Source organism: Phyllostomus hastatus, unplaced genomic scaffold (genome assembly GCF_019186645.2).
Source record: "Phyllostomus hastatus isolate PE091 unplaced genomic scaffold, TTU_PhHast_1.1 phas_contig_98, whole genome shotgun sequence".
NCBI lineage: Eukaryota > Metazoa > Chordata > Mammalia > Chiroptera > Phyllostomidae > Phyllostomus > Phyllostomus hastatus.
The window spans coordinates 2,978,885-2,994,003 of NW_025333999.1; the positions used below are offsets into that span (position 1 = coordinate 2,978,885).

Here is a 15,119-nt window from a genome sequence, read left to right on the forward strand (position 1 = left end):
TGCGGAGTCCTTCGGAACTTTTATTATTAGGGTTGGAGAAGCTTCTCATGTGTCTCTGTACCCAACCTCTCAACCCAGGATATGAAGGGAACTCAGGGGTCTCAACAGCAACCCTGGGGTCCACAGCCTTAGAACCCCAGCAGGTGGGATTGGAGGCAGAGGGGCTGGAAAGCAGGGGGAAGGGAGTGGGCAAAGGCTAGGCTGGGGCAAGGGCATCATATAGGGTGGCCATGGGACAGTGGCCACAGTTCGGGCAGGAGACAGTAACAATTTTGGCAATGGCTTCTTCAGCATGGCCAGTTTGGGGAGAGTAGGGACACCACTGGACAGGGGACAGTATAGTCCAGACAAAGGACAGTATAGTCCAGACAAAGGCATGATACGGGCCAGGGAGAGGTCAAGGGGTCAGGATCTGCAGCAACCATCTGGCCAAGCAGAAGATGTGGGTTATTCTCGGGGATCCTGCTGGAGTCCACAGTGCCTGACCTGATGACTTGCTGATCAGTGAATGTAAGAGGGGCCAGAGACAGGTACTCAGCATTCCCTCTCATAGTCCAGGCTACATAGTCCCTCATCTAGCAGTGCTTGCTAATGTCCTTCTTGGTGCAACCCTTGTTGCAGCAGTGTCTCATGAAGTTTCGACTGTGCCGCACAGCCCCTCCGAGTTTCCGCCAGCTACGTGGGCCCCTAGAGAAAGTCTTGGGGGACTTTTTCTGCCACTCACTGGAGGCCACCGCCTCATCCAGCTTGGTGTTTCCATCAGGTCCTGCATCTGGGAAGGCATTCCATGCAAAAGATGAAAAGAGTTAATGCTTGGGGCTCAGTTTCTGTCACACCCAAAGTCAGGGCTCCAGGTTGGTCCAGCTACTTTTCAGTTTTTGTGACATGGTGTCACAGTTTGAGATTTTGATTCCACTCAGGCCTAGCCTCCAGCTTTGATGGCTAGAATATTCAACCTCATTGAGCTTGACTTTCCTTTATTCTTTATTTATGGAGGACCTCTTGGTTAAGAACATATGTTTGGGAGCCAGACTGATTAAGCACCAATCCATCTTAATATAATCCAGAGCAAGTGAATTTACTTGTCTGAGTCTTGGTTTCCTGGTCTGCAAAGTGAGGAAAAGAATAACTCCTACCTTCTAGCGTTTCACAGAGAGTAGATGAGTTAATTAATACCCATTAAAAAAAACAACTTAGGATTGTGTCTAGCACATGATACTCAGAATAGCGTTAAGCATGTATCAAGCACCAACTGTGTGCCAGACATTGTTTTGCGGGCTCTCATGAGTAACTCCATTATTCCTCTCAATGACAAATCCGTGCAGTGGGTGCAGTTACTAGACCTCATTCCCCAGAGAAGAACACTGAGGCCCGATTGGGGGAGTAACTCTCCAGGAACACACAGCTATTGAATTGCAGAGCTGCTATTTGAATCCAGGCAGCATGTCTTCTAGGTCTACATTCATGCCATCATCATCATGGTCATCATCATGATCACCACCGTCTATTTTTCTGCCAGACCCCTGCCCTTTAGGAATCTAGACTCCATGCCTCCCTCTTGAGCCTAAACTGAGTCTCTTGCCCTTCTTGGACTGTGTTCTCATCTGTTTTGACTCAATTTTGCCACTGAACAAACTTGTGAGATATAGGGACTCTGCCTCCCATTTGCAGATATAGAGGGTCAGAGAGGGAAAGCAACTTGGTGGGAGGGTCACCCAATAGATAGCAAAATCCAGCCTTGGACACACCACACCCCTCACACTACCTTTGCCTAGGGGATGGAAAGCACTTCAGTGTCAGCTTCTGAACGGTGTCCCCCTGGAGTCCTGCAAGCAGCAGCCTTGCTCAGCGCAGAGCTGGGCACATAGGAGGTGCCCCAGGGATAGTGCTCTGTCCTTTGACTTTCAGTCAGTGGAGATGGCTTGCAGCTCCCCCTACCTTGTCCCAGCTTTGCAGCTTTGCCAGCTGGCTCAGCTTCAAGAATGGGCAAGTCTCTTCAGCTGCAAGTCATGGGCAGGGGCTTACCCCCTTAGACTCTGGTCTGATTTTTGTCTCTGCCTCCTTGGGCCGATCCCATGTCCCATATGCTCCCTTTCTCCCCATCACTACCTCCTGCCACCTCACCCATTAGTTCCTGGGTCAGGATAGCCGACCGACTCCATCTCGATCCGGGATGTTCACAAATGTGGGCGGCTGTCCGGACGAACTCCTGGCCACAAAGCTTCTTAACAATGGGTGGTTTCAGGGCCTCAGCATCCAGCCACAGTCCCACTGCCAGCACCCACACAGCCAGCAGCAGCAGCAGCATTGGGTGCTTGGCCATGGTGAACAGGGACTCCTGGGATGTGAGGGTGGGCCCAGCCAGGAAATTTTCTTGCAGTCCGTGCCTCTGCTGCTTCCCGGCCCCCCATTTATATACCCAGGTTCCCCTGCCTGTTGTGGAGGAACTGAGTGACCTCCTTTATCTCTTCCAGCTGAGAAGAGGCGGGCATGCCCGGCCCAACCCTGACCTTTCCTGTTTCCCAGTCTAAGCAATAACCTTCCCCCAGGGATGGGGTGGCTCATCTTACTGCCATCTTCAACAGAGGATGCAAAGAAGGCCTCACTCAGCAGAGATCAGGAACCTAGAGGTCCACCAGGCCAGGGGAGAGGGTGTGGCCATACCCCTCCCCACCATAGAGCTGGGGTCTGGACCTCCTCTATAATAGAATAGCTACAACAATGATAGTGAGCCCCCCCACAGTACAGGCTTGGAACCAAGCATTGCTCTAAATATTTTATATTTGTATAATCTATTTAATTCTCCTAACCACTAGGATAATGGTTCTCAAGTATGAGTCAGCCTCAGAATATTTTGGAGAGCTTGAAAAAACCTAAAGGGCTGGGCCCTCCTGCAGAGCATCTGAGGAAAGTTTCCAGGCCATGCTAATGCTGCTGGTCCCCAAACCACTTCCAAGAGCCACTAGGCTGTGAGGTGAGGACTGAGATTACACTCACAGTACAGACAAGAAGACTGAGGCACAGAGTGGTGACATAAGGTGCCCAAGGTCAGCTGGTAAATGGTAGTGGGGTGGAAAGCTATCTGGCTCTAGAATCCATGCTCTCCAAGGGAAATGTTAAGGATTAAAAAAATATGTATATGGGGACAGAGTTTCAGTTTTGCAAGATGAAAAGCGTTCCCGAGATGGATGGTGAGGACGGCTGCACAACAATGTGAATGTGCTTAATGCCACTGAGCTGGACACATAAAAATGGCAAAGATGGTAAAATTTATGTTATATGTATTTTTTCACGACTAAAAATGCTTACTTAATATCATATACTTAGAGGAGCTGTGATGTGCTGGGAAATGTTTAACAATGGGCTCTCCAGAAAAAAAAAATTGATTTGTAGCACTTGTCACGTTCTGGCCAATTTCAAGCTCCCAATGTGATGTCACTGTGATGTCCCCAAATTCCTGGAAAGTTGAAATCCATCCTTACAAGTCAGTACAGCTGGCTCCAGGATACCACTGACATTGCACTGCATGTGCAAGTTAAATAACCTTTTCAAACTGAACACCTGTGCCGTCATCGCACGGATCACGAACAGCACGGTGCCAGAAACCAATGTCCACCCCCTCCCCCACATCCCCCCTCATCACAATCCCTGGCTTTTCCCAGAGGTAACTGCCAACCAAACTTGAGGCATCATCATTTCTTTGTTTTTTACAGTTTTAACACCAACACGTGCCTCTCCAAAACCTACAGCCAAATCTGTCTCTTTCCTTTTTTTCCTTGCTGCACTTGAACAAATTGAACTTTTTATTGCACATACAGAAAATTGTGCTGATCACAAGTGGACACCTGGAAGAATTTTCACACAGAACACGTTTCTCTAACCAACACTCTCGGCCTCCTCTCAGAGCAGAACAATGCAGCTCCAATGTCTGGGAGGAGCAGTATGGAAGAATTGGTGGCCCTCTGGTAAAACTATGATAAAAATATAAAAAACAGATAAATACTTTGGCTGAGGTATTTTGAGGCCCTGCAAAGGCCCTGTTTCCCATCAAATTTCCCGCACTGCCTTTCCATTCACTGGTGGATCCTGCATGTAGAAATTACTACTGTGATGTTTGTTTATTAGTAATTTTCCATTTATCTCATTCCTTCTACATTTCCTATTATTTATTACCTGAAGTTCTTACGTAAGGAAGAGTTGTTCTATCTCCATTGGTTTGTTTATTCAATCATTTCTTTATAAAAGTATGGATTCATGAACAGTTATTTTACTTTGTTTTTTTTTAAAGAAGATTTCATTTATTTATTTTTTTACAGATAAGGGAAGGGAGGGAGAGAAATATCAATGTGAGAAAAACAATCAGTGCCCTGACTGGGAATCAAACCGGTGACCTTCTGGTTTGCGGGAGGACGCCCAACCCACTGAGCCACCCCGGTCAGGGGTATTTTAGTCTATGGGTTATAATCCAGTACTGTTGTTATTTATTTTGTTGCTCACATTGTTTCAGCTTTGGCCATTGTGTCAGTTGGCCACTGCTGTAAGCATTTTAGGGACTATTCTTTCAACATGACTCCATTTTTGTTTGTTTGTTCATTCGTTTGTTTTCAGCACTTTATTACTTTCTGGCACCCCAAGATGTCCCAGGCCCCTCTTGTCTCTCCCCTACCCCAGTCTTGGAATTGGCCATTTCCCCAAGGAGCTGGGCTGCCTTTGTTGGTGAAGGGCCCTGGGCACTGGCTGTGCTCATTGCTATTGGAGGTGGGGGCATGGTGTCATTGCCTCTAGGCGTTCTCAGCAGATAGCACTACTTTCTTTTTTTTAATAGTGAGGTATAATTAATATAAAATTAAATTAACCATTTTAAACATTACATGTACATTACTGCATGCACACATTCAGAACAGCAATACTGTATACGGTCAAAAAATAGAAAAACTCCAAATGTACATCACCAGATGAATGGATAAACACAATGTGGTCCATCCGTACAATGGAACATATCACTCAGCCTTAAACAGGAATGAAATTCTGATACAGGTTGCAGTGTGGATGAACCTCAAAAACATGATGCTGAGTGAGAGAAGCCAGGCACAAAAGAGGACATATTGTGTGATCCCACTGATGTGCAAGTAAGCAAATGTCCGGAGTAGGCAAATCCATAGAGACAGAAAGACCAGTGGTTGCCAAGGGTTGGGAGGAGGGAGGCATGGGGAGTAACTGCTACTGCGTATCCCCTTGGGGTGATGAAAATGTTTTGGAACTAGACAGAAGAGATGGTTGCATAGCATTGAGAAATACTTAATGCCACTGAATTGTTCACTTTAACATGGTTGATTTTGTTATATCAATTTCACCTCAATATTTAAAAAAACCCAATAGGGCCTCTGGTAATGGGCAGAGCTGGGTTTCAATCCCATCTCTATTTCCTGCTGTGTGACCTTGGGCAACTCACTTGACCTTCTTGTGCCTTGGTTTCCTCACCTGTAATACAGGGAGGATTCAATGAGTATGTCAAACTCATAAAACAGCCTGTGGTGTGCAGTAGTGCTGCTTAAATGTTATTTGTACTTGACACATTCCCTCTGGATTTGAACTTTATTCTTTTGTCCTATTCTTGGTGACAAAGTTGTGGCCTTGGCTGTCCCCTGTGGATGCCTCGGGCCAAGGGCAGTGCTGTAGAAGACAGGAGTCAGCTGATTCTACCTCTGTGAAAGGGCTGATGAATAATCCAGTCTCTCCTCCCAGGGACTCTCCAGGGACACGCCCTCTTCCACTTGCTCCATATCACCAGTGCCTGGCCCAGGGGCTGGTTAAGAACAGACATGACAGAAATTTTTGCTGCCTGACTGTCTGACTTTGACTCAGAACCAGAAATCTCTTTTGTGCCTCACACAGAATCAGAATGTTGAACCCAACACAGCTGAGTTTGAATCCTGATTCCTGTGTGACCTTGAGCAGGACGCTGCACCTCTCTGAGTTCATGGGATGTATGGAAATAATAAGCCTATCTACTCCATGGGACTGTGTTGAGGACTTTGGTGACATTGTGTAAAGTGCTTAGCACCATCCATAGCACACAGTAAGAACAGTTGGTTGAATGGTGACTTGCAAAAGGATAGGTCCATGTCCTAACACCCGGGACCTATGAACATGATCTCATTTCGACAAAGGGTCTTTGCAGATATAATTAAGGACTTTGAGATGAGATCATCCTAGATTATCTGGGTGGACCCTAAACCTAGTAACAAGTGTTGAAGATGCAGACAAAGAGACAAGGCTATGTGAAGACAGAGGCAGAGATTGGAGTCAAGGAGGCCAAAAAGCCAAGTCATGCCTGGAGCTGCTACAAACTGGAAGAGATAAGGAGATAAGGAAGGATCCTCCTGTAGAGCCTTGATTTTGGACTTCTTGTCTCCAGAACTGTGAAAAAATAAATTTCAGTTTCTGTAAGCCACCCAGTTTGTGCTAATCTGTAACAGCAGCCATAGGAAAACAATCCATAAGAATTAGGAAATGTGACTTCTGCCCAATATGGAGGTGTAGGTAGACATACTGTGCCTCCTCACACAACCAAAAGAAAGACAACAAAATTTTAGAAACAAAAAAACAACCAGTACTGACAGAAAATTGAACTGTATGGAAGTCCGACAACCAAGGAGTTAAAGAAGAAACATTCATCTAGACCGGTAGGAGGGGCGGAGTCGGGTGGCCAGGTGGCGAGGACAGGCGGCAAAGCGGCAGCTGGCGGACCCTGGGTGCACAAGGCGGCAGCGGGTGGACCTAGCGAGGTGGCAGATTGCGGAGGGGTTTGGTGTACAAGTCAGCTGGCGAACCAGGCAGTCCCACATTCACGTGCAGATAAATCAGGTGAAACTGTGGAGCGAGACAGACCGAGAAACCCAGGGTCCCAGCGTGGGGAAATAAAGCCTCAAAACACTGATTGAAAACACCTGTGGGGGTTGAGGTTCTGGAAGAGACTCCCAGCCTCACAGGAGAGTTCGTTGGAGAGACCCACAGCGTCCTAGATAGAACATATACAAAACCACTCACCCGAGAATCAGCACCAGAAGGGCCCAGTTTGCTTGGGGCAGAAGGGACTGAAATCCGGCAGAGAGCCGAGCAAGTGCCATTGTTCCCTCTCGGACCCCTCCCCCACATACAGCAGCACAACCCAGACACTGGATTGCCCCGCCCTTGTGAATACCTAAGGCTCCGCCCCTCAGTACCTAACAGGTGTGTCAAGACAAAAAAAAAAGGCCCAAATGAAAGAACAGATCAAAGCTCCAGAAATAATACAACTAAGTGACAAAGAGATAGCCAACCTATCAGATGCACAGTTCAAAGCACTGGTGGTCAGGATGCTCACAGAATTCCTTGAATTTGGTCACAAATTAGATGGACAAATGGAGGCTACACTAAGTGAAATAAAGGAAAATGTACAGGAAACCAATAGCAATGGGAAGGAAACTGGGACTCAAATCAATGGAGTGGACCAGAAGGAAGACAGGAACAATCAAACAGAAAAGAAGGAAGAAACAAGAATTCAAAAAATGAGAAGAGGCTTAGGAACCCCCAGGACATCTCTAAACGTTCCAACATCTGAATTATAGGGGTACCAGAAGGAGAAGAGGAAGAGCAACAAGTGGAAAAGATATTTGAACAAATAATAAAGGAGAGCTTCCCCATTCTGGCAAAGGAAATAGACTTCCAGGAAGTCCAGGAAGCTCAGAGAGTCCCAAAGAAGTTGGGCCCAAGGAGGAACACACCAAGGCACATCATAATTACGTTACCCAAGATTAAAATGAAGGAGAGAATCCTAGAAGCAGCAAGAGAAAAGGAGGCAGTTACCTACAAAGGAGTCCCCATCAGACTGTCAGCTGATTTCTCAAAAGAGACCTTACAGGCAAGAAGGGGCTGGAAAGAAGTATTCCAAGTCATGAAAGGCAAGGACCTACATCCAACATTGTTCTATTCAGTAAGGCTTTCATTTAGAATGGAAGGGCAGATAAAGTGCTTCTCAGATAAGGTCAAGTTAAAGGAGTTACGTTAGTTCATCATCACCAAGCCCTTATTAGATGAAATGTTAAAGGGACTTATCTAAGAAAAAAGAAGATTAAAAACACGTACAGTAAAATGACAGCAAACTCACAATTATTAACAACCACACCCAAAACAAAACCAAAAACTAAGCAAAGTAGAATAGGAACAGAACCACAGAAATGGAGATCACATGGACGGTTAGCAACAGGGGAGTGGGAGTGGGAGTGGGAGAGTGGGGGAAAAGGTACAGAGAATAAGTGGCATAGATGGTAGGGAGAAAATAGACCAGGAGGAGGGCAAGAATAGTATGGGGAATGTAGAAGCTAAAGAACTTATATGTATGACCCATGGACATGAACTAAAGGGGGGAATGTGGGTGGGAGAGGGTATGCAGGGTAGAGGGGGAGTGAAGGGGGAGAAATGGGACAACTGTAATAGCATAATCAATAAAGTATATTTTAAAAAGTAAAAATGTCTCACTGAGCTAAAAGGATATAGATGTTGAGATCTAGTACAAAATGCCATCGTGCCAATTGCAACTTACTGATACAAGCATGCAAAGTACAAAATTATACATCCTGTTCTTCAAGAATATCTACCATCTGCCCTGCCTGGTGTGGCTCAGTGGTTGAATGCCAGCCAGTGAGCCGAAGTATTGCTTGTTAGATTCCAGGTGTAGGGCACATGCCTGGGTTGCAGGCCAGGAACACGTGAGACGCAACCACACATTGATGTTTCTTTCTCTCTCTTTCTCCCTCCCATCCCATAAAATCTTTAAAAACAAAAAGAATCTACCATCAGGAGTCCTGATCCTCTTGACCGAGCAGCGCAGTTGGTATTGGTAGCACATCGTCCTGATACACCAAAGTTGTAGGTTTGATTCTCTGTCTCTCTCCTTCGCTGTCTCTCTCTGTGTCTCTGATGCTCTCAATAAACAAACAAACAAACAAACAAATAAATAAAATGCCTTAGAGCAGGGGTGTCAAACTGATTTTCACTGGGGGCCACATTAGCCTCTTGGTTGCCTTCAAAGCGCTGAATGTAATTTCAACTCCTTAACACTTAAGGAGTAGTTACATTTATGCAGTCCTAAAATTATTTTGGCCCTTTGAAGGCAACCACGAGGCTGATGAGGCCCCTGGTGAAAATGAGTTTGACACCTCTGCCTTAGAGATACTGGTGATGGTTTGGGTAATGGTTGGGGAAGGGCAAAGAATTGGGGATGGGATGCAGGGAGTGGAAATGTGCTTCCTTGCATCTGTTGAGATGGTCATATTATTTTTATCCTTCATTTTTGTTAATGTGATATATCACATTGATTTGTGGATGTCGAACCATCCTTGTATCCCTGAGATAAATCCCACTTCATTGTGGCATATGATCCTGTTAATGTGCTGTTGAATTCGGTTTGCTAATATTTTGTTGTGAATTTTTGCATCAGGTTCATCAGGTGTATTGTAAGTTCTCATTTAGCTATGAAAACTAGAAGTAGCCCTGGCTGGCATAGCTCAGTGGATTGAGTGCGGGCTGCAAACCAAAGCATCGCAGGTTCGATTCCCAGTCAGGGCACATGCCTGGGTTGCAGGCCATGGCCCCCAGCAACCGCACATTGATGTTTCTCTCTCTCTCTCTCCCTCCCTTCCCTCTCTAAAAATAAATAAATAAAATCTTTAAAAAAATAGAAGTAACTAAAATAAATGCAATGAACAATTCGGTCCCTCATTTGCACTGCACACATTTCAAACATTCAACAGCTCCATGTAGTCAGTGGCTACCATATTAGAAGGCACAGATATAGACCATTCCTGACATCAGAGAAAGTCCTGTTGGCTAGTGGTGCTCTAAACCAACACCAAAAAGACATTTCAGAGTCTCAGGGAAATTTGAAGATGTACTTGGCATACGATGAGACTAAAGAATGATTGTGTATTTTCTTAGATGTGAAAATAGTTGCATGATTGTGTAGGACAATGTTCTTTTTTTTCAGAGATGCATGCTATAGTCCTTAGAAATGAAAAACTATGTCAGTAGGGTTGAAGTGTGTGATTAAAATGCCTAGCACAAAAGCAGGCATGTATCAAATCCTCATAAATGCTCATAGTCAAAAGTTTAGAGAAATCACAAACTGGGAAAAATATTTACAACAAATTTCATAAACAGATGGTAAATCTCCTTAATATATAAAGAACTCCTACAAGTCAAGAAGAAAAAGATGAACAACCAAAAGAGTAATGGGCAAGAAAAAACTATAAATAGCTCGTAAACACATGGAAGTATACTCTGCCTCGCTTATGGTGAAGGAAATGCAAATTTTCCCTACTCTGAAATACCATTTTTCACCTTCGTCCTGGCAAAAGCCCAAAGGTTGATGTATAGTCTATCAGTGAGGATGTAGAGAAGCAGGGCCTGTATCCATTGCTGGAGGGAGTGTGAATTAATCTAACCCCAAGAGGAGAAATTTGGCAATATCTGTAAAAATTACAAATGCAAATTGTCTTTGAACGAGAAATCTCACTTTGGGGGATTTATCCACAGACACATTTGCATGTGTGTGAAATGACACTTGTACAAAGTTCTTCACTGCCATGTTAGCCTAAGAACAAATGGATGAAAAATGTCCATCTCTGAGAGTGAAATTAACTCTGGAGCATCCGCATAGCAGAACACTATGAAGTTGTAGAAAAATAACAAAGATGCGTAAAGGGAGTTCGGTAAGGGGAGGTCACCAGCATTTGTTGAGTGGGAAGAAAAAGACAAGGTACAGAAGAATGTGCAAAACATGCTATCTTGAATTGAAATTCTGACACTGCTACAACATGGATGAACCATGAAACTTTATGCTAAGAAGCTAGCAAGAAGCTAGCCTTGGCCAGATAACTCAGTTGGTGAGAGTATCATCCAAATATGCCAAGGTTGTGGGTTCGATCCCTGGTCAGTGCACATACAAGAATTCACCAATGACTGCATAAATAAGTGGAACAACAAACCGATGTTTCTCACTCTTTCTCCTATCCTCTCTCTCCAAAACCAATTTTTAAAAGATTACTTTTTAAAAAGCTAGGTCACAAGGACAAACACTTTTTTTTAGATTGTATTTATTTCTTTTTAGAGAAAGGGGAAAGGAAGGAGAAAGAGAGGGAGAGAAATATCAATGTGTGGTTGCCTCCCACAGGCCCCCCACTGGGGACCTGGCCTGCAACCCAGGCATGTGCCCTGACTGGGAATCAAACTGGAGACCACCTGGTCGCAGCCCGCACTCAATCCATGGCAGACAAACACTTTTTTATTCTATCAATACAAAGCATGATGGCAAGTCCATAGAGACAAAAAGGAGAATGGTGGTTTCCAGAAACTGGAAGGAGGGAGGAATGGGGAGTCAGTGTTTAATGGGGACAGTTTGACTTTGGGAAGATGATCAAGTTCAGCAGACAGATGGCGGGAGGGTAGCACAACAATGGGAATGTACTAACGCCACTGAAATGGGCACTTAAAATGGCTAACATGGTATATTTCCATGTTATATCTATTTTATGACAACAAAAAACGTTTTAATGCCACATTCAGTGCAAAAGTAGGTGCGGGGGTGGAGGTTAAGGACCTGTATTCATATTTGTTTGTAAACATGCACATATATTCTAGAAGGATACTCAGGAAATCAAGAGCAGTGGGTTATCTGTGCAGGAAAGGAGGGAAAGGAGGGAAAGGAGAGGGAGATTCTACAGCATGAACTTTCTTACACTTTTTGTTTCTTGACACACCTGAGTGTATTTACTATTCAAAAATAAAATTAGTTAAGTCCTGGTTGGTGTGGCTCAGTGGACTGAGCACCAGCCTGCCAACCAAAGGGTTGCTGGTTAGATTCCCAGTCAGGGCACAGGCCTGGGTTGCGGGCCAGGTCCTCAGTGAGGGGTGAGCAAAAGGCAACCGCACATTGATGTTTCTCTATTCTCTTCTCCCTCCTTTCCCCTGTATCTAAAAATAAATTAAAAAATAAAATCTTTAAAAAACAATAAAATTAGTTAAGAGGTTTGGAGAGAGAGGCTTTATTCAGGATTGGTAAGACTTGGGTGCATTTTTATGCTGACCAAAATAACAATGATAGTGAAGTAGTAATAATGATCTGGGTTAGCACATAACATTTCCTAATTTTTTTCAATATGGTTTATTGATTATGCTATTACAGTTGTCCCATTTCTCCCCCTTCACTCCCCCTCTACCCTGCATACCCTCTCCCACCCACATTCCCCCCTTTAGTTCATGTCCATGGGTCATACATATAAGTTCTTTAGCTTCTACATTCCCCATACTATTCTTGCCCTCCTCCTGGTCTATTTTCTCCCTACCATCTATGCCACTTATTCTCTGTACCTTTTCCCCCACTCTCCCACTCCCACTCCCACTCCCCTGTTGCTAACCGTCCATGTGATCTCCATTTCTGTGGTTCTGTTCCTATTCTACTTTGCTTAGTTTTTGGTTTTGTTTTGGGTGTGGTTGTTAATAATTGTGAGTTTGCTGTCATTTTACTGTACGTGTTTTTAATCTTCTTTTTCTTAGATAAGTCCCTTTAACATTTCATCTAATAAGGGCTTGGTGATGATGAACTAACGTAACTCCTTTAACTTGACCTTATCTGAGAAGCACTTTATCTGCCCTTCCATTCTAAATGAAAGCCTTACTGAATAGAACAATGTTGGATGTAGGTCCTTGCCTTTCATGACTTGGAATACTTCTTTCCAGCCCCTTCTTGCCTGTAAGGTCTCTTTTGAGAAATCAGCTGACAGTCTGATGGGGACTCCTTTGTAGGTAACTGCCTCCTTTTCTCTTGCTGCTTCTAGGATTCTCTCCTTCATTTTAATCTTGGGTAACGTAATTATGATGTGCCTTGGTGTGTTCCTCCTTGGGCCCAACTTCTTTGGGACTCTCTGAGCTTCCTGGACTTCCTGGAAGTCTATTTCCTTTGCCAGAATGGGGAAGCTCTCCTTTATTATTTGTTCAAATATCTTTTCCACTTGTTGCTCTTCCTCTTCTCCTTCTGGTACCCCCTATAATTCAGATGTTGGAACGTTTAGAGATGTCCTGGGGGTTCCTAAGCCTCTTCTCATTTTTTGAATTCTTGTTTCTTCCTTCTTTTCTGTTTGATTGTTCCTGTCTTCCTTCTGGTCCACTCCACTGATTTGAGTCCCAGTTTCCTTCCCATTGCTATTGGTTTCCTGTACATTTTCCTTTATTTCACTTAGTGTAGCCTCCATTTGTCCATCTAATTTGTGACCAAATTCAAGGAATTCTGTGAGCATCCTGACCACCAGTGCTTTGAACTGTGCATCTGATAGGTTGGCTATCTCTTTCGTCACTTAGTTGTATTATTTCTGGAGCTTTGATCTGTTCTTTCATTTGGGCCTTTTTTTTTTGTCTTGACACACCTGTTAGGTACTGAGGGGCGGAGCCTTAGGTATTCACAAGGGCGGGGCAATCCAGTGTCTGGGTTGTGCTGCTGTATGTGGGGGAGGGGTCCGAGAGGGAACAATGGCACTTGCTCGGCTCTCTGCCGGATTTCAGTCCCTTCTGCCCCAAGCAAACTGGGCCCTTCTGGTGCTGATTCTCGGGTGAGTGGTTTTGTATATGTTCTATCTAGGACGCTGTGGGTCTCTCCAACGAACTCTCCTGTGAGGCTGGGAGTCTCTTCCAGAACCTCAACCCCCCACAGGTGTTTTCAATCAGTGTTTTGAGGCTTTATTTCCCCACGCTGGGACCCTGGGTTTCTCGGTCTGTCTCGCTCCACAGTTTCACCTGATTTATCTGCACGTGAATGTGGGACTGCCTGGTTCGCCAGCTGACTTGTACACCAAACCCCTCCGCAATCTGCCACCTCGCTAGGTCCACCCGCTGCCGCCTTGTGCACCCAGGGTCCGCCAGCTGCCGCTTTGCCGCCTGTCCTCGCCACCTGGCCACCCGACTCCGCCCCTCCTACCGGTCTAGATGAATGTTTCTTCTTTAACTCCTTGGTTGTCGGACTTCCATACAGTTCAATTTTCTGTCAGTACTGGTTGTTTTTTTGTTTCTAAAATTTTGTTGTCTTTCTTTTGGTTGTGTGAGGAGGCACAGTATGTCTACCTACACCTTCATATTGGGTGGAAGTTCATTGTTCGTTTTTAGAGAGTAAAAGTATTTATTAACTTGTGGGTTTTTTTTTTCAGCTTCTTTCAACAGTGGAGGTGGGGAGGCTAGGCTGACACATATCCATGTGCCCCATGCATTTTTCCCTAAAGCCTCAAGTATTTAGGGGAATGCCTCTTCTTATTGTTTTTATTTTCAAATATCAGTTCATTCCTTTTTTTCCCAACTTTCCTTTTGGCATGATGTTGTGGCACTTTTAGGAAAAGGTTTCCAAGATTGTCTGAACTCATCAAACCCCTGCTTGCAAGATATTTCCCCAAACCTGTTTGAGTGGGTGTCCCTGACATTCTATTCCATTTTATCCATGGATAGTGTTAATGTTACAGAACACAGGGGCTAAGGGGGATGCCAATATACTATTACCGAAAGGACCCACCGGTAGGTTCACATTGTCCTCTGCCAGAGGAAAGATGTCTCTCAATGCCAGAGATTTGTGAAAAGGGAAGGAAATGTTTATTTAAAGCCAGACAGACTGAAAGTAGTGACCTAATGTCTTCATTAAAATATCGAAGTCCTTTAGGACACCCACGGATGCACATAGTCCTTCCTTCTCCCTCTGCCCTAATTTAGGATACCGTATCTCAGGAAAAGAAGTAGATTCAGGCTCCCGACAGCCTGACGTCCTGATGTCCACGCAGCCTGATGTCCTGACGACATCAGCTGTGTCATCAGCTAGGATCAAGCTGTGGGGTCCTCTTCTGCAAAGCTGAGGGAGTCTTCACTCTGACAAAGCTGCGTGGTTCTGTCCTCAGTGGCTGCAAGGTGGGGGGCACTACTCTGCCAAAGCCAAGTGGCAGTTCTCTGCTAAAGCCACATGGTGATTCTCCCTCAGAGGGCTGTGGGAGTCCCCACTCTGCTCAAAGCCGCGTGGATCTCTCCCTAATGGCTGCCGTGTCTTGGTTTAA

At 44.9% G+C, this 15,119-nt stretch overlaps 1 protein-coding gene across 1 annotated transcript; it reads right to left on the bottom strand.

The window, feature by feature from the left end:
- Positions 1–977: 977 nt before the first annotated feature.
- RLN3 (relaxin 3) lies at positions 978–2,323 on the bottom strand. Its single transcript, XM_045853594.1, is given in 3 exon segments — positions 978–1,055; positions 1,057–1,106; positions 2,125–2,323. Coding segments are annotated over 3 exon segments (327 nt in total).
- Positions 2,324–15,119: the final 12,796 nt, after the last annotated feature.